General features: G+C 43.7%; 1 protein-coding gene across 4 annotated transcripts in view; it reads left to right on the top strand.

Annotated features, from left to right (window-relative positions):
* DOCK5 (dedicator of cytokinesis 5) overlaps positions 1-25270 on the top strand; it is a 111701-nt gene that overhangs the window by 62960 nt on the left and 23471 nt on the right. For 2 of the 4 annotated variants that reach the window (XM_077305075.1, XM_077305076.1), the window contains 14 exons: positions 885-1019; positions 3678-3789; positions 5399-5469; positions 6805-6911; positions 7146-7282; positions 9117-9212; positions 10491-10589; positions 16054-16148; positions 17610-17688; positions 18130-18230; positions 18653-18711; positions 20707-20861; positions 21843-21928; positions 24687-24843. In XM_077305075.1, coding sequence (XP_077161190.1) covers positions 885-1019; positions 3678-3789; positions 5399-5469; positions 6805-6911; positions 7146-7282; positions 9117-9212; positions 10491-10589; positions 16054-16148; positions 17610-17688; positions 18130-18230; positions 18653-18711; positions 20707-20861; positions 21843-21928; positions 24687-24843 — 1489 coding nt within the window. Of the gene's footprint in view, positions 1-884; positions 1020-3677; positions 3790-5398; positions 5470-6804; positions 6912-7145; positions 7283-9116; positions 9213-10490; positions 10590-16053; positions 16149-17609; positions 17689-18129; positions 18243-18652; positions 18712-20706; positions 20862-21842; positions 21937-24686; positions 24844-25270 lie in introns of those variants that run through there. The other 2 variants (XM_077305077.1, XR_013225760.1) reach the window with 2 other exon arrangements.

Genomic DNA, 25270 nt, shown 5'->3' with positions numbered 1-25270 from the left:
ACAGATGTAAATAGATCCCCGGGGCTGGACTTGAAAAACGGCCTGGAAGCTTCAAAATGCAGCTGCCAGTGGCTGACAGATATAAGCCGCTGTGATCATATGAAACATCTTTAGTGGCCTCATGCATGCCTATGCCCACTTGCATTAGAGTGTGTCAGCACTGCAGTGGTTGTAGCCTTAAGGTGACTTCAGAAAAAAGTCGAGCTTGTTGTATGTTATAATGGAATTGCTTCCGAGTGCAGCTTAGATGGTGTGCAACTTTTCTTTTCTTTTTTTTTTTTTGCAAAGCAGTGAAAGAACACCCATATAGGCCTAGGAGAACAGCTGAGGGGGTTGATCGGAAAACTTTGATTCTGTCCTTTGATTATTCTGCTCTGTGTTATTGAGGCTGTGGGTTAGTTAACTATTTGAGTTAGTTAACTACCTTGTCTCATGCCTGTGATTTGCAGGCTTGGTCTACTTCAGCTGCATTTTAGCTTGCCAGCTTTGTGACAATGTCCTGGGGCATTTGCGTCACACCATCCAAGTGAAGGAACTGCATGCCAAGGAGTTGCAGTGAGTTACGTGCCACCAGCAAAATAAGCCATGCTGTGACACTGCACTGATCTCAGCAGAGCTCCCCCAAGTTTGCTCTGGATTTTAGAACCAATGTTACTAGGTAAAAATCAATTATCCTTTTAGAACCAGGTCCTGACAGCAGCCAGTAGTAGAGGTCACGCTGAAAAATAAATTCTCCATCCTTGTCCTAGGGTCCATAACCTTATGACACCCCTGCCAATTAAATTAAGCAGAAATAGGGCTTTCCTCTCTCTCTCTCTCTCTCTTTGTGGTCCTTCCCTTGCTGTCTAGTTTGGCCCTGCATTGATTGTTTTCTTTGCCCCCAGGAAGCTCACCAAGGTCCTGAACTACTACGTAGGGAATGCAGAAGATGCCAGCAAAACAGACTTACTTTTTGCCGCTTTGAAAGCCTTGAAGTACCTCTTCCGGTTCATTGTTCAGTCAAGAGTGCTATATCTACGGTAAGCAAGAGGCAGAAAATGTGGGCGTATTCTGTCCTCCTCTTTAATTACTTTAATTAACATGGGTAGTCTGAGCAGTGCTTTTGCCCAAATATGTGTCTATGCCAGCTGTTTCTTCCTGTTGCTTCGCTGGGAAAGTTTCCTGCCTCCATCACTCTTGCATGAGAAAGCTTTCTTTCTTTCTTTCTTTCTTTCTTTCTTTCTTTCTTTCTTTCTTTCTTTCTTTCTTTCTTTCTTTCTTTCTTTCTTTCTTTCTTTCTTTCTTTCCTTCTTTCCTTCTTTCCTTCTTTCCTTCTTTCCTTCTTTCCTTCTTTCTTTCTTAACGCTGATCCCAGCAAGCTGGCTCGCAGCAGTTAACAATGAAACATTATATAAACACCCCATAAAACAATAATTGATACCCCCAAAATGCAATTACAGTTAAGATGGTGATAATACAATAGTATTAAAAAAACCCCTTCCTCAAGGATGTATAACTGTGGGTTTCTAGCTTGGTCAAACAATGCCATAGATATAAATTAGGATAAATTGTTAACATCTGGGTCCCTACATTAGGGAAATGTACGTGTGTTTAAAATCCCCTGTTTGCAGGCCTAGACTGAGAGTGTGGTTCTGGGATCTGGCCCTATGGTACCTTCTCAGTTACTGAAACAGCCGCCAGGTGTGGCAGTTTCAACACTTGAAAAGGTGCACAGGAGGGAAACAAGAGGGCGGAGATGGAGACCGAAAAGGGTTCTGGTAATCTTAAAATGGGTAGTGAATGCTCTGCATGGCTCTTTTGCCACCGTCTAGGACAGTGGTCCCCAACCCCGGTCCGGAGACCGGAACCGGTCTGTAGATCAGTCGGTACCGGGACACAGCTCCTCCACATCCTCCTCCCCAGCTGCTGCCTCGGGGGCTGCCCAGCCACTCTGCCACCGGCTCACCTTTGGTGCTCTCCGGTGGCTGCCATGGCTGGGGCTCCCCCTTGGCATGGCACTGCGCAGCTGCTGCTGTCAGCGCCCCCCAGTGGGTTGCGAGAAGTCAGGGGCACCGGTGGGAAATCAAGTGGAGCAGGGGCTCAGGCGGTGGCAACGTCCCTTGGCAAAAGACTAGCCCCCCCCCCTCCGGGCCTCAATAAAATTGTCAAGCGTTGACCGGTCCCCAGTGATTAAAACGTTGGGGACCACTGTTCTAGGAGATCCTGGCTATGACTGGGGGCCATGAGAGAGGTGTAGATAGTATGCACATCTGCCTCCTCTTCGGTGAAGATTAGAAACGGAAAAAAAACTGAAATCCAACTTTTCTTTCAAGGTTAAGGTTTATGCTGAACATATCGGATTAAAGATGCCAGAGAGCCCTGTATTAAATGTCCTATTTGCTTTTGTTTTTCAAGGATCTTAATTTATCTCTTTGCACTCTCCTGTCCACAGTTTTAAACCTTCAAGGAACTGAACAAAGAGGAACTAGAGGCTCTCTTAATGGGGCTGGAGGAATTCCCCTTGATATTCATGAAACCTTTGTTTCCAAGGAAGCATTTACTCACTGTGGGAAAGCCCGGGTCTTTAAAATGAGTGGAAATATGCAGCTCCTTTGCTATGAATGGAATACTGAATATAAAATTAGCTTCTTGCTTCCTCTTATATGTCTGTTAGGTGTCCAGGACTGCTGTTGAATAAAACAAGGCTCACTTCCAAGTGCTCCTGTTTAGGACTGCTTTCTAAGGGCTAAACTACACAGTACATTCTTTGGCAAGTCAGGTCCAGGTTCTCTGGACCTGATTTGTGTTCCTCATTTTTAAAAATTAATGTGGTCCTGATTCAAGTCAAAACTGTGGCAGGGTGGGAGGAGAGCCAGGGAATTATTTGCATAACTTAGAAGCTGTGTGTGCTTGTGGTATGTATTGTGGAGTCCAGGTAAAGACACAACACAGCCAAAAAAGAGATGAAATGGACAATAGTGCTGGCACTTAGGGCCATCAGATTTTCTCTGTAGAAACTTTTGTAAATCAAGTCCAACCACTCTTGACTGTTGCTGCTGGTTTGGAATGTTTTGTTTCCCCCAGCCTCTGCTCCTCCAGTTTGCTCTCTTTCTCATCAATTACTTTGGTGAAGCAGGGTATGGCGTCAGTGTGGGCCAGTGTGTGGTGGCGTCACCTTTAAAGCCTCACCATCTTATGGGCCATCTCTTGTTGACAAGAAAACTGGGAAACAGGGTTCCATATACCATCCTTTTAGGGGCAACAGGACAAGAGACCTGCATGCTGGGTCAGGGAGGGTTTGTTTGGCACTAATGAATATGCAGGGTTTGTTGAATGTGTTAGCATCAACATACGTCAACATTTATCAACTCAAACTCCCCCGGATTTGCATGTGTGGAACTAGCTTTGAACTTCTTGGCTAGTTTGTGACTAAAACCTTCCAAACCCCAGGTCGCTCAGGGAAAGTTGCTTCTGTTTGGCTGCATGTCTAAATGTTTGCAAGAGTAGTATACCTTTTATGAACCGCTGACAGGAGGAGTCTGTTATCTTGCCTGCATTACTTGAATCACATGATTCAGTTATTCTCTCCCGTTTTTGAAAAACATCAGTTTTATTGAAAGAGATCAGTTCTGTTGCCTTTTTTCAGCTGTGGCTGTAGAATGGTGAGCTGGCAACTGACATTCATTCCCTCTTTTTAGGTTTTATGGGAAAAGCGAAGACGGGGACGAGTTTAATAACGCGATCCGCAAGCTGTTCCTCTCCTTTAACGTCCTTATGGACAGACCTTTGGAGGAGGCGGTCAAGATCAAGGTTGGTACCAGCCTCCTAACCATGACCTGAAATGTCAAACTCTGTTGACTTGCCGTAACTCCTGACCAGAGCCCTTCCCCACCTATCAGCACTTAGTTGCTGGAAATATTTAAATGTTGATTTCAAACTGTAACTGAAATTTGTAGTTGATTTCAAACTGTAGCTGACACCAAACTGTAGCTGACACCAAAATCCTGTCACAGAAAAGTATTCTAGATAGTATTCATGTGTTATGCTTGAGGATTCCTTCACACAAGTCCTCACCTACAACCTGAAGTAATCTAACCTGCTACCATTTTTTAAAGCCTACCAGTGGAACAGCGTGAGTCTCTTAATGTGAGGAAAGTGTCGTGTTTAGGTGCTGACATTTAAGCCTTCCTGTCCACAGGTGGGGAAATTTGTTTTGACTCAAGTGTTTCTAGAAAGATCCGAGAAACCATGGATGACCATGGGAGAAGTACAGATGGCAGACAGCATCCTGTGGTTACATGAAAATTCCTCACTCCCATTTGAGAGTTGGGGTGAAACAATTCTAACATGTGGAAGCAGCTATAGTCACCCTATTTTTTACTAGATCTTCTGAGTTTACTAGTTCAGCAATCATGAGGGATGCCAGAAGAGTGTACCTGTAGAATCATTGTGCTTTTAGGACTGTGACAAAAACCTAGAAGCTCTGCTTTCCCTTCAGGCTGCAGTTATGTTATTGGTACAATTTCTCTATACATTTGATTTTGTTTGTTGTTTACATTTTTATCCTGATGCTCCACCCCTGGCAGCATACATGGCTACTACATTCTTACTGTAACCCACCCGGATATTCTCCTCACAACAACCTTATGGTATAGATTAGACTGATTGATAGTGACTGGCCTAAGATCACCCCCTGGGCCTTATACCAGAGGTGGGATAACAATAATACTATTTATTTATCTGTTTATTTCTTATATGTTTATCCCCCACATATAGGTGTTTGTCCCGCCTCACCACAGCCTTGTGTGATAGATTAGGCTGAAAGTGGCTGTTCCAAGGTCCCTTCATAAATTTCATAATAATTTGAGATTTGACTCTGGGAAGGGATCTATTTTAGCCTCCCACACCACCCTGGCTGTTCATAAGGTGAATTATTTTGTTGCTAACATTAAGTATTTTGCCAAGCCTATGGCGGAGGGCTAGAACCATCTGATCTATTGGCTTCCCTGTCAGAATCCCACATGCCAAGCAGTAATGTACCATCTTTGCAAGCCCCCTTCCTCTCCCTTGATAGGAGAACAGTCAACTGTTTATATTGTTTTAATGTCATAATCTAATGTATATATTTAAATCTATATTTTTATTTATATTATATATTTTATTTTATTGTAAACTACCATGAGTCTCACAAGATAGAGTGATTAATAACAACAACAACAACAACAACAACTTCATTATTGCAATTTGAATTGGGCCAAATCTAACCATTAGTCCATACTTGCTCACCAGTGCTCTGCTGTGAGATGCATATGTACGCATGACAAACAAACCCCGTTGTGTGACTCATCCCACATTCACCCAATTTTTTAGCTTGAGTGGAATCCTCAGAATCCTCTTCCTCTTTTTTCGTATCTTACAGGGTGCCGCTTTAAAGTATTTACCAAGTATCATCAATGATGTCAAACTGGTATTTGATCCGGTTGAGCTCAGGTACCTTGAAAGCATTTTTTCCCCTCCTTGAATCTGGCAGGGCTACTAAAACATCTGGGAAGTTTTTGAAACTTGTTCTGAGCCAAACAAAAGAGATTAATTGTTGGGGGGAAAGATAACAGGACAGACGTGAATTGTTGGGGGGAGGGGGTTCTGTAAAAGATGTCAAGGTGTCTCTTAAAAATGGGGGGAGGCTATAATTCTGTTATGCAGTTATGAACCCCCTGTGATTTGCCTTTTAAAACATAAGATTCTAGACTTGTGGCACCTTAAGAATTAACCATAGTCTCATAGAGTGGACATTAGGGAATTTTTGTTCCGCAAGTAAGTTTCAAAGGGAAACTTCAGTTTGATATTGCTGAGATGAAATTCAAATATATACTTGATGCTGAATGATGTGAATGCCATACAGGCTTATAGTGGCATCCTAAACAGAGTTGCATCCTTGTAAGGCTGTTAAAATCAATAGGCTGAGACGGGTGTAAATCTGCTTAGAGTGGCACTGTTGGAGAATGTAATCATTGGACACCCAATTCAACATATGTGTCCCATTCATCGCCTGTTAGGAGTGGGCCATGTTCATGTCGTTGGCATGGTTCAGTCTAATGTGTTTTGAATAATAAATGTAACCCATTCATCCCTTGAATTGGTTTACCTCATTGGTTGGCCTTGTAATTGTCTCTTTTAGTCTGTTTCTTCCGTTGGCAGCTATGTTTGTTTCTACTAGCTTAAGCTTGTGTTGCATGGATTTTCAAAGTATCACAAGACTCAGTTTATCGTTTGGGTTGCAAATAGCTAATGAGGCTATCTCTCTGAAATGACTGAGGCTACTCATGTAAGTCAGATCACACAAGAAAGGCAAAAGCAAGAACCATCCAAGGTCACCGGCCAATCTGACCAGGGCAGAAATGTGCTTTTGACATAGGAAAGGTTCATTAGTAGTCTCTTAAGTCTTAATGCGGGCAAGTAAAAAGATGAAAGGGGGGGGGAAGTCCCTCTCCCAGCAGTACTAATCCACAAAACCTTTCTACCTTTTAGATCACAATGGATTAGCCATGTTAGTCTGTCTGTAGTAGTAGGAAAGAACAAGAGTTCAGTAGCATCTTAAAGGGTTTAAAAAATTGTGGCAGAGGAGGAGCCTTTGTAATTCTGAAAGCTCATCCCATGCCACAAATTTTGTTAGTCTTTAAGATGCTACTAGATTCTTGCTCTTTTCTATGGTCCAGCTTTTGCAGATCTGATGTTCGTGTGTGTTTAGATATGGTAGAACCAGTGCTGAAAAGCATGGCTTGAATACAAACCATTTTTTTCTGTGTCCCGTGTTCTGCTTTTCAGCATCCTGTTTAGCAAATTCATCCAGAGCATCCCTGACAACCAGCTGGTTCGCCAGAAACTGAACTGCATGACCAAGGTCGTTGACAGTGACCTGTTCCGTCAAGCTGGTGGGTCCATGAGCTGGCAGCGTGAAACCACGGGTCTGAAATGCTGAATTTCCTTGCACTTGGAAACTCAGTGACGAGGCTAGGAAATATAATAGTATTGGGGATTTTTGTTTACAAGCTTTTAAAAAAATTCAATAAAATGGTGAGCTAAAAGCAAAACAACAACAGCAAAAGGAAAAAGGCCAAAGCCTGATGTACTGATTCTCTCCATTATATTTCTTGGCTGTTTCCCAGAGTGTCGAGATGTTCTTCTGCCTCTGCTTGTTGACCAGCTAAGTGGACAGCTGGATGATAATTCCAGCAAACCGGACCATGAAGCCTGTTCACAGCTCCTCAGCAATATTCTTGAGGTTTTGGATCGCAAGGAAGTGGTGAGTGAATACTCGACTGTGACTTTTTATAGGGACACAGCCTGTTGCATTCCAGAATTCAACAGATGCTTGATTGGGGGGGGGGCGGTGGAAGGACTCTGCGAATGGCCTCTCCCTCCCCCCAGGACCAGGAAGGGGCAGCTTTCATGCAGCAGTGATCTGCAGCCTCTGAGCCTCAGAGGGAAGTGGAAGGATGCAGGAGTGGTCAGGGGTGGGGGACAGAAAGTGATTGGCTAGCCACTGGACAGACAGGAGGGGGAGGCACTCAGGGGCGGGACAGCCACCTTGAATGGATGTTGAGTGGCACTTAAGCCATGAGACCAGCACCTCCTCATAGCCCTTACCAAAAATATTAAGTGAAACAGATAAGTAAATAAGCAACCATGCAGAAGAACCAGAGCTCCTCTTTGGCTGCATTCAAGGCCTTGGGTCAATTGATTGAAAGACGTTCCAGGATCCTGGGAAGAAGCAATGTTACCAATCACAGCAGATGAAGGCCCTGTGTCTTGGGTGCAGAATTTACCCTACCAAAAAGCTTGTCTTATAATGGCTTTTTAAAAAAATGTAAAAATAGGCTTGAAAAACAGTCAGTCGAAGCAAAAAGAAGGCAAGATTAACAGCAGAAAGGTTGCATGGTTTTATGCACAGCTATACAAGTTCAGTGAGATAAATGCAGAGCTTGGTGCTGCTTTCCAAGTCCACCGCATATATTCTGCAAACTGGTAAAAAATGGACTAAGAAAGTAGACGACTCAATTATAACAAGCAGGAAATCTGTAAGCTTATGTTATGCCGCCATCACCCTACTCAGCCTTTAATTTAAAAGAAAGTTGGGAGTTTATGTAATGCTGCTTGAGAATAGTGTAATTCCACACTCTTCTTTCGAAAGAAAAAAAACCCTGTGCATTCTTTCAGTTGTAGCATTAGCTCCCACTGGCATCAGTTCCCCTGTGTCTCCCTAGATTCAGGCTCCCTTCCAGCAGTGGGCTGGCTACAATACTGTGCTGCAATACAAAGCTGCCAGACTTTCACTGTGAAAAGGAAGAGGAAAAGGGTATCTCCTTTAATTCAAACTCAAGATGTGCCTTCCCTTTCGAACACAAGAAAAGGATCATCCTGGGAAATGTCTTGCTGGGAAACCACATTTTGTCCTGTTTTTTTTTTTTTAAGTGGGGATTGGAGTGTGGAAGATTTGTGCAGGGATGGACAAAGTTATCTGGAACCAAAGTGCTAGAGGAAGGTAGTTGCAACAGAGAAAGTCCTCTGTGTGGAATCAGCTGTGGTCTTTGCAACATCTCACAGTTTGGATAATTCAGGCCTGTTTTACGCATTTGAGAGAATGTGGTAAAATCTGAAGTGGTAGAATGCACCAAGACCACATCAGAGTTCAAGAGCAGGATCACATTTTCAGAATGTTCCCTTCTGCTGTCTTCCTCACCCCTGCAAACAAGAAACCCAGCAAAGCAGGCAAAGAGAAGGGGAAATAGAAGACTTTTCTCAGATAGTGGATGTGTTTTTAATGCAAAAAGGTATTTGGAACTGCAATGCACTCAAGTGCAGTCTGACCTGGAGCACTCCCATATGACTGCTGCGGCATTTACCTCCTTGTTTTCCTGCATGTGACCTCCCATGGAGGTGGGTATGGAGTGCGAATTGGGCCTGTGCAACACTAAATCGTTTGAATCTAAACTGTGCTGCATTTTCAACATATATATATTTTTGCTACAGCTTCCTGCAATAAGTATCTGGCCAGCCTGCTCCTCCGGAGAATCCCTGTGAGAGGAGCTGAGCCAAAGTTCTGCCTTACCAGCTTGTGTTTTGCTTCATTTCCTCAGGGCCCCACTGCTGTCCACATCCAGTTGATTATGGAGCGCCTGCTGAGGAGAATAAACCGGACGGTGATTGGAATGAGCAGACAGTCTCCTCACATTGTGAGAGCCATTTTCCTAAAGTCTGTGTCTGCTTTGTTTGCTAGGTGTTCCTCTCTACTGTAATTCTGGGCTCTGGAGTCCATCTTGCAGAGGCGCAGACAGGCATGGGATGCTGGCTTTTCTTGAATTGCTTTTCCACCAACTTGTTCCCGTTTTACATGCTGGCCAGGGGGAACTGGAGCAGGATGTAGCAGCTTAACTGAGTCTTTGCCCGTTTCCCCAGTTAAGATCTGGAAATCGTTTTATTTCAGTTCGCTCTACATTACCACACTGTCACCTTATCACCTTCTGTGATGCTTTTGGGACGTCCTTTATTTCAAAAAGCAGGGGGGGGGGCTGTGTCGACAGACAAACAAACAAAAGCAATCCCTTTCTCTTTATTTTACAAGGGCATTTTATGTTGCTCTTCTCCCCAAAGACAACCAAAGCCACTTGCCAATATTTCAAAAAGAACCAATGTAAACAATATAATTTAAATAATCAAAGCACACAAACCCATCCCAGGTGGGTCCTGATTCACTTGGCTGGCTACCATAGGCCCCAGGCCATAAGCTACAGCTATGGGCTAAGAGCCTTTTGGCTCTTGCCTTTTGACTCATGCCTCTGGCTGTGCTCGGACTGAAGTACCTACAAGCAGAAGAAGCAACAAACTCAGCCCATGTGGTCCTTGGTTGCGGCTAGTAGGATCTTCTCTACTTCCTCCCCTCTCCAAACACAGAATGTGATCTCACCCAGTGATTGATAGCCAGCAGTCTCAGGATGGGCAAAAGGAAATATGTCTGTGGATGACCCAATTTCAGTGACAGTGGATTGAAAATAGCAACAACAACCTTTATTGGCATAAAAAATAAGACAAATCAGAATACAGTCAGCTTAATTGCCATTTGTAAGAATTTAGCCAGTTTATTTATTTATTATATTTATATACCCCCCTCCCCAAAGGCTCAATTGTGGATTGAAAATATACCCCACATTGGCAGCATGAGGCAATCTCGACAGCTCTACTAAAATGTTAAGGGTTTTGTGTGTGTGGATATCAAATAAGTGTTTTGAATCAGGGATTTGACATCTACATTTTTTACCTTTTATTTCATCCACGCCCATCTTTATTCTTGGATCTGCTTTAAGCACTGACTAATACAACTTCATTTTCTTAGATGTGATTAATCAAATTCTATTCCTTATCAGTGATGACACTGTTTATATCAAGGGCTTTGCAAAGAAAGGAAATTGATGGGAGCTCTTTGTTTCCCCCCCCCTCCTCTTTTTCATTTCCAGGGTAGTTTTGTAGCATGCATGACAGCCATCTTGAGGCAGATGGAAGATTCCCATTATAACCACTACATTAGTACTTTCAAAACCAGACAAGACCTTATTGTGAGTCTGACTGAACTTGAACTGGGCGCTTGGGGGAGGGGGCAGAGTGCCAAGCCATAAATATTGAGTCTGAAGCTATGTCTGGGGGTGGGGTCAGTCAGTCGGGGTTATGAGCACTGTTTTGTTTCCAGCATTGGTGTGGTTATTTCCCCCTATAGCTGTGGCATTTTGCTGGCACCAAAGACAGTCATCAAATTGGGGCTGGAACAAAAGAGGGAGGTCTTGGGGCGACAAGGCCTGATGGTTGAAAAGTTAAGGGATGTTTTTTGCATGTGTAGGTTTCATTATTTTTACTGTAACAATATGGTGCTGAGTAAGTTATTTTGTTTTGTTTTTGCTAGCTGCCTTGGAAGCCATTTGCAGGTAGAAATGAACTCTCTCCCTAAGAAAACCATCTTTCTAGCCCTTTTGATTTGCTATGCTTGAGTGTTTGCATTTGTAACGTTAGCACCTGGAGGAAACAAATGATTCCCGGGACTCAGAGGATGGGGTTTCAGGACCAAACAAATGATGCAAAATAGCAAATTTCTGCAGAGTGAATCTAGCAAAATAAGGAACATCCTGCAGATTGACTTCATGTGCATAATGTATAGCAGCCACAGCCTTCAGCTTTCCTTGATACAGAATTTTGACTGCCTGGGTAGAGAATTAGAATTTTGTCTCACGTGGAGTACCAATGAGCCCTTTCCTCTTTTCTCTGTTCCTCTATGTATTTTCCTGTTCATGAGTCCAGTCATTGGCTGGCTCAGGGCCTGAGCAACCAGGGCCAACACCGTGACATGGAAAATCAATAAGCGGCAAGGCTGGATAGCAGTCCAGGGACCAGTGTGTGTTCAGTTCGCTCTGGAAAAAGAGATTGGGAGTGGTGCTCTGTTTGTTCCCCGTGGAGCTCTGCCAAGAGCTTTGAAGGCTTTGGCTTTATTTGGTCTGATGAAAAGTTGGCCGTTTTGAGGCACTGGGATTGGCTTCCAGAAATGCAGATGTGTTTTTATTACTGTAAAGGCCACGTGACACATTTGCAACTAAATCCTCCAGGCCATTCAAATCTGATACTAGAAAATGAGGTTTAGCTCCAGAACTTCCACACCCAGATCAAGTTATTCAAAAGCTACTTTCTAGTGCAGATGATCTTTGCAAACAGTGTGGGAACGTTGGGAGAACTTGGGTCTCCTGGCAGGCAGTCATACGTGAAGACAACCAGTCAATTTGATTCCCCCTTTGCTGTTCAAAGTCAACGTCAAAGCACCTTTATGTGGCATAACCATAACAAAACATTTGTGTAAAAGATAGAGTATTTCAGTTCCCAGTTCGTTTGGAGGAAATCCTATGGAGGAATTTTGCAATACCTTTGCAATACCTTGAGAGTTATGATCCAAGAAGAGAAAGGGCACTATTGTCGAGGGATTGTGAATCTTGCTGCAGTGCCTTTCCATGACCCTATCAGGAGTGACAACCATATGCTGATCCTTGTAACCATCCCTTGAATCTTTTGCCTGGAACCCTGTAGTTCAGGGGTAGTCAAACTGCGGCCCTCCAGATGTCCATGGACTACAATTCCCATGAGCCCCTGCCAGCATTTGCTGGCAGGAGCTCATGAGAATTGTCATCCATGGACATCTGGAGGGCCGCAGTTTGACTACCCCTGCTGTAGTTCAAAATCAGTGCTGGAATCTTGAAGACCCCTTCCTTCCCCTTCAGGCTTCCATTCTAATCCTCATAAAGGCTGTAACTATAGTTCCGACTGAGCTGTGCAAAGTTATGTGACGTCTGGCTTGCAATAGCTATTGCAAAGTGACAGATAAAAGTGAATTGGTGCTAGGTTGAAATCACCTCTGTTAGTCTCTGTAGCAATAAAATAGGGCTGCCTATCCGCCATTTCCTAAATCAAGTTATGAGTCCTAGCATAACGTAAAAGTCTAATAAAGCACCTCCGCTCTCTAAAGGGTCTCAAACATAAAACCATATGCCGCATTTCATTCCTGCCCACTCATCATGCTGTCATGGGTTAGCCAAGGGGAAAAAATGAAACAACCAGTCAAGCTGTCTAATCCGTACTCCCACAAAGAGCAAATTATTTTTAAGACCACTGCCTGTGCAAAGAAAGTACATATCATATAAACGTGGTTCTTCAGATTTGCCCCAATCAGCAAATGAGCCTAACCAAGAAGTATTAGAAGGTCAGCGAGCATCACCTGTTCTACTGCAGCCTGTTGATGCAAAAAGACCAGCTTTGGAAATCTGGTTGGTCTTCCTTTGGCTATAGCTGGGCAAAGGCATGTTGGCCATCAATGAAATCTCCTGTTGAAGACTCTACCTTCTGGGTAGAGAGAGAAAAAAAACCTGCACTTAGGATATTAGAGCATCAATAGAAAAAGTGGATTCAGCATAGTTTCCTTTTCCCCTTTCTTTCCAGCAGCAAGTTTCCTGTGGGATCTTCTTCGCTATCTCAAAGGCTTATATATGACCATTTATTTCAATGGAGTCTTATCACACATACTCTGTCAAGACCGCTGTTACTGGCAGTCAGTGATAGGATTTGTTTAGAGGGTGGGAGGGAGCAAGAATTGTGTGGAAATGTATATGATGTATAAACGTGCTCACCTGGATGTTCTTGGGCCTAGGTATGGTACCTATTTTTGAGATCAGCACCATGGCCCTTAATTTTAAATGACAGAGATGTTCCCTTAACATGATGCAGACTATACAGTTTTGTTGCTACAGCCTGAGCACTGAACTCCTTCTGTCATCTTCAGATGCTGGCAAGTGAAATAATTAGGTTTCGCTTTTGTTACTGTGCTTCTCTGAGAGCCCTGGATCTCCTGAACAGGATAGCCACCTACAGGAAGCAGGTGTTCATGAGCACTTGAAATGAAAAGGGCTGGAGCTGTTCAGCTGAGCAAAAAAGCAATAATCAGCCCTGGATTAACAGCAAATCCTCTTGTTTTGTTGATTATTTGTGTGTAAGACTCACTCATTTCAGCAGGCTTTGCTTCCCTACAAATAGGCATGAGATTTTAGGCTGTGAAATAATTTTCCGGTTTTTCAGAGGTAGCTTTTCAAAAAAACTGTTTTGATTTAGTGGGGGCCAGTCTGATCCCAAAAGACAAAAGTTTGGTTCCTTCCTGTGCCCTTTGCATTTAAGAAAAGCAAGCAATCTTTCATTTACCAGACCAGTATTCTTTTGGAGAAACACCAAGGAGTTATTCATGGAGCAGAATGTAAACTTCAAATGGATCATTAAATCAATCTGGTTTTCTGTATTTGCTTCAAAGTGTTACTTGAGAAGCTGGTAATTTTGGAATCAACACACCCTAGCTGTTTGTGACAAAAAATTGTTCAAGGATGATTCAATAAAGTTCATAGAGGTGACTTTATTTGTATTTAAATATTGAATTAGATAAAATACATACAACTGTAATCCAATGGAGATGGTGTGGATCTTGGGTACAACTGGGATCCACATAGAAATGTCAGATTCCCAGTGTCCCCTTTGCATTTCATGGCGTATTTTGGCCCTGCAGTTAATAAGAGGGCTATTATGCATATATATGCATGTAAACATTCACTGCCATCTGGTGAAGGGCCTGTAGTAAACACAGTCTTATGCCATAACTGTTCTTGCTGACTTCCTAGTGTGGAGAATACTACCTGACAGTCAGAGGTCTGCATGTTAACAGCTTAGGTGTGGTTGTGGAAAAAGTTAAGAATCCTGAGGAAAAAATCCCTTCAGCTATTGCTAAGAAGCAAGTGACAGTTATTGGTGCTTCCTCTGCTTTGCCACAAATTATTTATTTCTGCCCAAAACGGTCTCAGTCATTCCATAGCACTACAATTTTTCAGGGTTGACAACCATTATTTATTTTCCCTCCTATTAAAATAAACATGTTCTGTCTGTGTTTTAATTCTCTGTGTTCCTCCTTGGTTTGTAAACGTGCAGACACAGTCTGGAGGGAGGTGTACCAAGAGAGCCTCCGTAACACCATTACAAATTACCTTTTGGTTGGCTTTATTTTAAGTAGGACCAAAGGTTGTAATAAGTATGTTGGTTCAGCAAACACAGATACAGCAGTTCTTCAAAAACACAACTCTTTTATCCAATCCAACACTAACAAACACCAAACAAACAACTGGGGAAAACCGGGACTTATATAGAGTTTGAGGAACCTGCCAAGAGCCCTGATTGGCCCTTAATGTGGCCCACTGATTGGTTGTTATCCAGCCATAAGAGTCTCTAATTGGTTAAGGCTAACACCAAACTGTTCTCATACATTAATAGGCTGGCAGGCCAATACAGTTCTTAGTGGCTTCTGGGTCAGCTGGGTTTGATGTATGTGGTAGGTGAAGAACTATGGTGTTACTCCTCAGGATACACAAATTATCAGAGTCACACAATTGAAAGAGGACAGGGTCCCTGAACTGAAGATGTGCCTTCCCACCAATAGCACAAAAAAATAATTCCTTGCTTGGGCCCTTGGTATTTTTGCCTTTGTGGGACCCTTCCACCACAATAATAGCAATATTAAAAATGATTTCTGATATATAACTTTAAATGCTTCATTTTTTTTCCTGTTTTGGGCAACATTTAGACATTTCATTCCTATCTGATGTAAGCATTTTCTTGGACTCCTAAAAGTATTGTGGGCCCCAGGCACTTTGCCAAATGGAGAAGTTGGTCCTGTGTGCCCCTTCTGCATCCCTTCAGGCTGTCACGGAAGGGCATTCCAAAGATGAATGACTAACACTCAGGATAGGCAATACTGGGCTGTATAGATGAATAGTATTGATTATTTTAATGTATGTGGTTCTGTCCCACTTTGGAGTTGACTGCATGGCCGTTTGCCAAAGCAGATGGATGCCTCTGAATTTAGAGAAACGTTTGGTGAGGTTTTCCTCACAAAGCAGCTGTGTAAAGTCTCCCTCTGAATAGAGCCATATGCAGGAACACAGTTTGCTTTTTCAGAATGTATATTTAAAAAGAATGTTGAACAAATTCAAAATGGCAGTAGAAATACATCTGTGCTGGGAGCAAGCTGGGGTTTTTATCAGCTTCCAGGTCTGTGCAATCACACATTTGTTTGTTTAATTTTTTCCTCTCTTAAAATCCAAGAAGACGGTGGTGATCACTCAAAATGGCCTCCTTGTTTTGCATTCAACCATCTAGGCTTCTGTAGCTAGTTCTCTTGACATGCCTTGGTTTTCTAGCACAAAGATTTAGCTGGGAACAGTGGTTACCCCATGATGTTTGGTGGCACAGAAAGAGAGTAATTTCCTCTCATCCCTTAGATTTCAAAGCAAGGATCTTGGGAATTTGCTAGGAGAGATGCTGGCCATCTCCAAAGCAAACCATATTCATTTTCAGGATGCCGCTTTCTAGATTTGCAAATACCTAGGCTTCATGGGATACCCAGTGCTGATGAAGCTAATATCATTACTACTCCTTCTTGGTTGTTTTTTGTTGTCCTAGGATTTCTTGATGGAAACCTTCATCATGTTTAAGGATCTGATTGGAAAGAACGTCTATGCAAATGACTGGATGGTTATGACTATGATGCAGAGCAGGTAATAAGTCGTATTGCCTCTAATTTGGCAGCTCAAAGCATTATTCCTGTGGTCTTGCATAGTCAGGGATAAAGTACATTTGATACAGCAGTAGCGTCATCAGAAACAAGTCTCTTGTGAGGGCTGTGTATGACTGTTTATGCACTGGTGATTTCACTTCCCCAGCTCCCATGCAGGAGCACAAATTGGGGGCAGATGAGGCACACCGAGCCAAATGCTCCTCCGTGTGGGTGCAGCAAGAGGTGGGGCAACCTTCCATGACTAAAACTCCAGCCTGCAGCCCAGCATGAAACCTCCAGTGCATAAATGGTCTATGTGATGCATCACCCTGTGAAAGCCCTCTGTGGGTGGGAGTTCTTAATGTATAAAACCATATTGTTCTGCATTCTTGGGGAGTTTCTGAATATAGAGAAATCCTTTTCCTTGTTTGTGACTGGAATAAGTCACTGTGGCCATTACGTGTACTCTTACAGTAAAAAAATGTGAATTGAGCTATCTGCGGTCTTCGTGTTTATTGTTAGCACATTTGAATATGTCAGATTCAGCATGGCTAGACGTTAAACCAAGTGCAAAACAGCTCTTTGTTCCTGGGCCATTGAGGATGGAGGAGAGTGCTGTCTAGTCATAGCTGCCTTATGGCCACCTCATGGGGTTTTCAAGACAAGAGGAGGTTGGCTGTTGCCTGCCTCCATGTCATAACCCTGGTCTCCCATCCAACTCCCATCCAAGGCAACTGTAAACCGCTTTGAGACTCCTTTGGGTAGAGAAAAGTGGCATATAAGAACCAACTCCTCTTCTTCTTCTTCTTCTTCAGTAAGATCAGGGCTCTCTCAGTCGCACATACCTCACAGGGTGACTGTTGTGGGGAGAAGGTGATTGTAAGCCGCTTTGAGACTCATTTGGGTAGAGAAAAGCAGCATATAAGAAGCAATTCTTCTTCTACTACAACTACTAGCCAGGGATAACCTGCTTAGCTTCTGAGATCTGACAAGATACCTCTTTGCCATTGGTGGTTTTGAATCTTCAGAATAATCTCCTTACAGTTAAGGAGTGGTCTCTACTTCTTAGGCAATATAAAATAGAAACTTTGGTTCAGGCCAGGGCACAGAAGATCAAGGGGCCTCTTCACAATCTACAAACCAGATCCCTACTTAAGAACTATTTAAGATCAATCGGCAACCCCTGGGAGTTTGACCCCTGAGGCGCTGGGGTGCGAAGGGTGGTGAGGGAGGACATTGGGGTGGGCTTTTATACTGGAGTATGTTGGGATGGGATTTTAATAATGATTAGTGACTTTTAATGTTTTATGTATCTGGGGTATTTATTTATTTTTATTGTAACCCTTTGCGAGACAATTTTCTCAATAGCGACAGGTAAGAAATTCAATAATTAAATAAAACAAATAAACAAGGACTGACAACTGATATCAATTCCTCATCCTTATCTTCTTGTCTTTTCCAGGGTTTTCCTTCGAGCCATAAACCAATACACTTCTGTGCTCAACCGATTCTTTTTGGACCAGTCAAGTTTTGAACTGCAGGTAATAGTCAAAATCAGTCCTGATTGGGCTAGAAGCATCTTTTACAATAAATCTTGTTTTCTCAGGATTCATTACAGATGTTAGTAATGACCATGTTGGGTAAACACAATCACTTTCAAAGATGTTTTTAAACTTTTTTATTTACCAAGAAACTTCCTCCAAGGAGGTTGTGCCTCTCTGATCGAGATACAGAGGGATGTCTCCTTAAATAAAGGTTGGCAAGCACAACATATTGAAAGTGGAAGACCAATGTGGCGTAGGGTTAAGAGCATCATGTTAGGATGGGGAACACTCAGGTTGTTGTGAGGGCAACACGGAGGGAGGAAGAACAATGTTGTGTTCTACTTTGGATCCTTCTGGGGAGGTAAATGGGGCCCACATTATCCAACTTAAGACCAGTCTGTAATATCTTTTTCGCCTTTTCAATTGCCTCCCACGCAGCTGTGGAATAATTACTTTCACTTGGCGGTCGCCTTTCTTACCCACGATTCCCTCCAGTTGGAGACCTTCTCACATGCCAAACGGAACAAGATGGTCAAGAAGTAAGTTTTCATGTGAGTTTTAAATTTTTTTTCCAGTTTGGACTTTTTAGGGTCAGTTCATGCTTTTCAGCACCAAGGCTTGGAACCTAAGTCTGGCTTCCGTTGCACCCATTTGCAGTTCACAGCACCTTGCTTTGGTGCAAGGGGTGCTCTTTTGGTTCCTTCCCTCTAATTTTGCTTCCCTGCTTTAAACATTTGTTTACAAGCATATTGTTGATGGTGTCAGCACCTTTTTTTCTTTTCGTATCATACCCTCATCACCAGGGACTGCATTTCAATTCCAGAACAGAATTTCTTGGCATTGGGCAAAGGAGGGGCCACTCAGTTTGCTGGACCAAGCCTTAGATATTTGTGCAAAATTGCAGAAAGTGTGTGTGTGTGTGTCCTCCATCGCTCACTCATTTGATGTGCTCTCTTTGTAGATATGGAGACATGAGGAAGGACATTGGCTTCAAAATAAAAGATATGTGGTGTAACCTAGGTAAGCATCAGGCACCTGCTGAGGACTTGGGGTAGCAGTTAGGGGCCTTATGTGGCTTGCATACTCTGGAGTCCTCCTGCATCTTGTCAGATCCAGCATGATTTTGTACACAGTACATTCCTTACTCTCATAGGTAAGCCACAGGCAGCTTGCTGGAGAGGCTGTATGGCTTTGGGGGACTAAGAGTATGTAGAGAAAAGCTGAGGCGGATGGGATGGATCGATGAGCATCTAAGTACTTAAGATTTTATGGTTTCATATGTTTACAAAATAAAATATAATTCTTTATAACTGGAAATGGATTGGTCAGTTGTTGCTGTGCCTCTGCACCTATTGATCAGAACACTGGGAGATGGCATTGGGTTTTATTTATTTATTTTTATTTATAATTTGACTTATAGCCCACCACTCCCATTGCCAGCTCATGGTGGGTAACAACATTTCAAACCCCACAATAAGGTAAAGGTGAAGGTATCCCCTGTGCAAGCACCGAGTCATGTCTGACCCTTGGGGTGACGCCCTCTAGCGTTTTCATAGCAGACTCAATACGGGGTGGTTTGCCAGTGCCTTCCCCAGTCATTACCGTTTACCCCCCAGCAAGCTGGGTACTCATTTCACCGACCTCGGAAGGATGGAAGGCTGAGTCAACCTTGAGCCGGCTGCTGGGATTGAACTCCCAGCCTCATGGGCAAAGCTTTCAGACGGCTGCCTTACCACTCTGCGCCACAAGAGGCTCTAAAACCCCACAATAAAATCCCATAAAACCATAACAATCCTTACAAACAAACATGAAAGCAGCAGAATAAAATACCCTCCCACAACCCTGCTCAACAGAGGGCATATAATCACCTCACAGGGTGCAGCAAGATGATCTCATTGGCTTGGGAAGGGGCAGATTGCAAGTGTCCTGCCCTGGCCTCAACCAAAGACCTGGTGGAAGAGCTCCATCTTACAGACCCTGCGGAGCTGCGAGAGCTACGTCAGGTCTCTCAGCTCTCCTGGAAGCCCATTTCACCAGGTCGGGGCCAGGACCGAAAAGACCCTAACGTGGGTTGAGGAGCAGGTGATCAATAGAATTTGCTTTCAAGATTTGGTTTATACCTCTGTAAATTATAAAATGCATAAGACATTTTTAAAGGCAACATTATTAGGAAGAGGGCAGGACCTTCACAGATTCCACCCACCCACTCGTGTGGTGTATATCACTCCGCCTCTCTTAACCTTCTAATAAGCCTCTGAGATTGGAAGATGGCAACTGTCCTGTGATCTTCCAGGGAATTTTCTGGCCCCAGCCTGGCAAAGTATGCACTGTACTGGCTACAGCCCTGAATTCCTCATTAAAAGTAATGTAAGGAAGGCTGATTATAATTTACACAAGGCAATGAAAAGAAAGACTAGGCCACCAGTACCCTCACAAATTGAGTGTGTACCTTTGAAAAAGACTCCCTGTCTTTTCCACAGGTAGAGCTGGGAAAGCATGCAAAGCTGAGAGAGTGAAGCTACAATCTGGGCGGTCTCTGGTTCAAATCCTGCCTCTTCTACAACCTCGCTGAGCAAACCATTCTGCCTTAATCTTTCATCTGCACAATGGAGATAGTACTGGAGCAATTTTACAGGGCTGCTGAGAAGAAGAGCTGGTTTTTTGTAACCTGCTTTTTACTACCCAAAGGAGTTTCTTAGTGGTTTACTGTCACTTACCCTTCCTCTTCCCACAACAGATACTCTGTGAGGTAGGTGAGGCTGAGAGAGCTCTGAGAGAACTATCAGGCCCAAGGTCACCTAGCTGGCTGCATGTGGAGAAGAAGTGTAGGCTGGTGCTGCAAAGAGCAGGGGGTTGGATTAGATGGCCTGCATGAGCCCTTCCAACTCTGATTTTATGATTCAGGGGCCCACGGCAGAGTCAGAGACAGTTAGTGGGTAGAGAACAGCTGCCTGGAGACCTAAAACAGGCAGAGCAGCCATCTGCTTTGTCCCTAATCCCCTTTAATCTTTTCAGGGCCTCACAAGATCAAGTTCATCCCTTCTATGGTTGGCCCAATCCTGGAGGTGACCTTGACACCTGAGCCTGAATTACGGAAGGCCACGATCCCCATCTTCTTTGACATGATGCAGTGTGAATTCAACTTCAGTGGGAGCAGGAACTTCCATATGGTATGGGAGAAGTACCAAAGTGGGTTTCTAGAGGGAAAGGAGGATTGGGATTTGGAATGTCTCTATAATATCTAGCTCAAATTAAAGAGCATATCAAAGAACCTTCTGAGCACACAACCACCCATAAAGAACATGGGCAACATTTTAGGTTGCAAAGTGGGCTGCTTCTCAGATATTATCAGTAGCCCAAACAGCTTGAAGCCATAAAAAGTAATTCCAAGTAGCAGTAGAAACCCTTGGACAAGCTACCACAAAAGGACCCACTTTTTTTTTCAAAATATAAAGGCAAACAAAATGCTACTGAGAATATGGAGCAGCTGAATAACTGCAGGGGAAGTCATTCTACTAGTGTGGTGTTGCAGCAGAAAGACCCCATCTTTAGTGGCCCTCCAGTTCTCCTCAGCAAGTGGAGATGGACAGTGTAGGTGCTCTGGTGGATTATCTTAGTCATCAAACAAATTTGCAACTCCTTGCTCTATCCATGGGCTCAGCAGATGGTGTTGGAGGGCTGGTTCTCAAGAGTAGATTTCTGATACTTGGTGGAGATAGAGAACCGGTTGGGTTCTCTAGTGGCAGCTTCCAACTTGTTCAGGGGTTCTTTTGGCCACCTTGGGATTTCTCAGTTGGCCCCTGTCTCAGGACCTGTCACTCTTATCCTGTTATGTCCCAATGTGCTTATAAGGTGGCTTTATGGAGCACCTCAGAGTTGATATCTCCCCTGTCTCCTAAGACAGCATGCAACTGCATGAGAGAAGAGTTAGTGCAAAAAAGGGGACACTACATGAGGGGTTAATTGAAGCATGTGGTCAAAACAGGATTAGTTCTTCAATTTCATAAATCCAAGAAGTAATTGTGTTTTCATTTAGCTCATTCCTGATACATGAACTTCAGAGAAAAAACATCTCTCAGCAGTTTTTGGGTGTGAAGTGGATCATTAGGTGGATCACTGTTTGTTTTGATCTCTTGGCTTTATCCTTGCAGTTTGAGGATGAGCTTATCACCAAACTGGATCAGGAAGTTGAAGGGGGCCGAGGAGATGAGCCATACAAGGTTTTGCTGGAGAAACTGTAAGTGTGTGAGTGCTCTTGATTACCTATCTTGGTGCACCTGGACAGATGTGCGCATGACCATGGCCTGTAAAAAGTAAATGACACGCATGCAGGCAGTGAAAGCCACTGTGTCCCATGGGCTGGGATGTTGGATTAGGCCCCTGTTCAAATCTTCATTCGGCCATGAAGCTCATTGTGGGATGTTGGGTCAATCACTGTCTCTCAGCCTAACGTATTTCACAGGGTTGTTGCAGAGTCAACAGAGTGAGGGGGAGAACAACATGGTGATGGTCAGGGCTTAAAGGCTATTTAAGAAAAGTAAGCACAGTCCCTACCTAAACCTTATATTAACAGGCTGAACCCAAATGTTATCTGAAATGTATTTTTTGCCTAGAAAACATTAGGGAAACAGGGGAGAAAAAGCCCCAGTAACTTTTATTTACTACTAGGGATAACAGAAGGAGGAGGTTTGGTGATGAGGCTTTACACATAACACCCAGCTTTTACTGGTCACTCTAGAAGAAGAAGAGTTGGTTCTTATATGCCGCTTTTTCTCTACCCAAAGGAGTCTCAAAGCGGCTTACAATCACCTTCCCTTTCCTCTCCCTACAACAGACACCCTGTGAGGTGGGTGAGGCTGAGAGAGCCCTGACATCACTGCTTGGTCAGGACAGCTTTATCAGTGCCATGGTGAGCCCAAGGTCACCCAGCTGGTTGCATGTGGGGGAGCGCAGAATCGAACCCGGCATGCCAGATTAGAAGTCCGCACTCCTAACCCCTACACCAAACTGGCTCTCTTAACTTATAACATTTCAGATGTCAACCTTTGGGTGCACAGAACAGTTAACAGCCAAGGTTTTGCTCAAGCTAACTGTGTAATAGCTTTTCTAGCTTGCTCTCCCTTCCATTGATGGTCCCTGATTTGCTGTTAGCCACTCTGCGCATATCCTTGAAGAGGCTTACAGGGGGATGGTAACTGACGGAAAGGGACAGAAGCCCTGCCCATCTGTCACTCCTGGAAACCACTCTGAACTCCTAGAAGAAAGAGGGGATAAAAATGTGATAGTGGGTAGGAGGGGGTGGAATAAACACACATCCAAGCTCTGCTCTGCTTCATTCATTGAAACTGGACTTCCCATAATATCATTAGCCATTTTAAAGCTTTAAAATACTGAAAAGCATTCCAGGAGCCAAGATTCAATAAGAGAAACCAAATCAAGGTTTGAGAAGCATGGAATCCCCTCTTCCTTTGTTGTGAGCCTGATCCAGCAGATTTCAGCTGCACAGACGCAGTTTTTCCTTTTGCAGACTGGCAGAGAGATTAGTTTTGTCGTGTCTATTTTGGTCTGTAATGAAGGTTGCTAGGGTTACTGGTCTGGGCAGGGGTCCCCCGCTTTCCAGATGCTCCTCAATTCCCCCAACCTGGAAGGACATTGTTTTTTTAACACAATGTGCTGATGGCAACTGGAAGTAATATCGGCATGCTAGGGTTGGGGGGGGAGGGGAGTTGATGCTCTGGATTGGATGCAAAACTGTATGGTTTGACACAATTTATTTGTTTGTTTGTTTGTTTATTTGAATTTATATACCACCGTTCCCAACTGGACTCACGACATTTTACAAGCAATAAAAGAATAAAAAGACCATAAAACCCTGTAATTTCCCTTAATAATAAGACACCATAAAATACTATTAATACTAAGGTGGCAGGTGAAAAAAAAACCCTGGCTATCTATTCCCCTTGTCCAGCCAGGGGAGAACCGTCCTGCTGTTCTGCTGGTGGGAGTGAGGCATCAGATCCATCAGATGGACACAAGGAAGACCCAGATCGAATTCTACCATAGAATTTTGCCCCAAAGCCACAGCATAGCCCCTTGATATCTGCAACGTGCCAAGGTCTCTGTTGGGTGACATCAGCATATTGTTGAACTCCTGAAAAGTGCCTCCCCATCACCTGCCAGCAGCACGGACGGACCTGTCAACCCTCTCTGTCGTTCTCTGCAATATATAGTGTTAATGTCACATTCTCTTGTATGATGAGCGTTGCAGCATGTATTGCAGTACTCCTCATTGCGAACAGTTCAGCCAAGAGCTGTGTTTTCCCCCACCCAGAAGACGATTGCAGACAGGCCTGTTTCTTATCAATGCAAATGTGAGAACTGCAAGGAGTCCTGCATATGTCAAGGCTGCCTGTGTCTTCGGTCTGTCCAAAGGCTGGACAAGTCATTTGGCCACATGTTGGTGGCACCAAGTGATCTGCTGGTGGGAAGTGAATCATGCCTGCCTGCCCTCATGTGCAGGGCTAGGTCTGTGCTGCACTGCAAAAATCCGTATTGTGCACTAAGCAAACCTGCAGCCAGTGCTGACTGCAAACTAGCTTGATCCACACTGGATTTTCAGAAGATTTGTCCTCTTGAGGCAACAACTGGGGTGATAGAAAGCTACAGAAAACAGTTGTGGATTTTTGAGGGGCCACTCTCTTAAAGATTGCATCCATGCCGTTCAGAAGGATTTTGCCTCATCTTAAAACATCAAAGGTGGAATTCACATCATCATCATCATCATCATACCAATTTGTCTGATAGGTTGGACCAAATGAAACGTTTTAGCTTGCCATTGTCTATTTGCTGACCATTGTATTTTGGCCTTTTCTGGCTGTGGTCATGGAGCAGGCTGGGGGGGGGGGAGGTGAATTAAATGTAATTTTAAGGGCAGAATTCTTCATGGGTCTCTTCTTTCTTTTCTTCCTCTCTTCATTCTGTTGCCCCTGCTGCAGCCTGCTGGAACATTGTCGGAAGCACAAATACTTGTCAAGCTCAGGGGAAGTCTTTGCCCTGTTGGTTAGCAGTTTGCTGGAGAATCTCCTGGATTACCGGACCATCATGCATGACGGCAGCAAAGAGAACCGCATGAGTTGCACCGTGAATGTGCTGGTACGGGGAAGGATCTTGGTCCGGCCATCCAAATCGCTTCTATTGTCCTGTCTCTTGGGCAGACTTGGTGCTGTTTGGTTAAAGGCTGAAAGCCCTTAGCTTAGCTGCTGTGTGAATGTAGGGAGAATGTCCCTGTGATGTTTGTTTTTGTTGGACTCGTCTTTAAACATTGAGTCTGAGAGTGCATTTCTGCTGATCCCCTGAATTTTTCTGATGTCAGGTGGGTTACTTGGTTTGTGGCTTGCAACATGGCCAAATTTCATGCAGATTTTATGTGGCCAGAGAGGGATTTGATCCTTGGCCTCCACAGCACAAACCTAACATTCTGATAGTTGTTCTTCATATGAACATCTCATTTGGATTATATACATTCTGTTTGCATTTTAACCTGTGAAATTCAGCTTGGTTATTCACAGTACGACTGTTT

Source organism: Paroedura picta, chromosome 12 (genome assembly GCF_049243985.1).
Source record: "Paroedura picta isolate Pp20150507F chromosome 12, Ppicta_v3.0, whole genome shotgun sequence".
NCBI classification, from domain to species: Eukaryota; Metazoa; Chordata; class Lepidosauria; order Squamata; family Gekkonidae; genus Paroedura; species Paroedura picta.
Note: the sequence above shows the minus strand (reverse complement) of the source record. Positions and strands in the feature narration are given on the sequence as shown.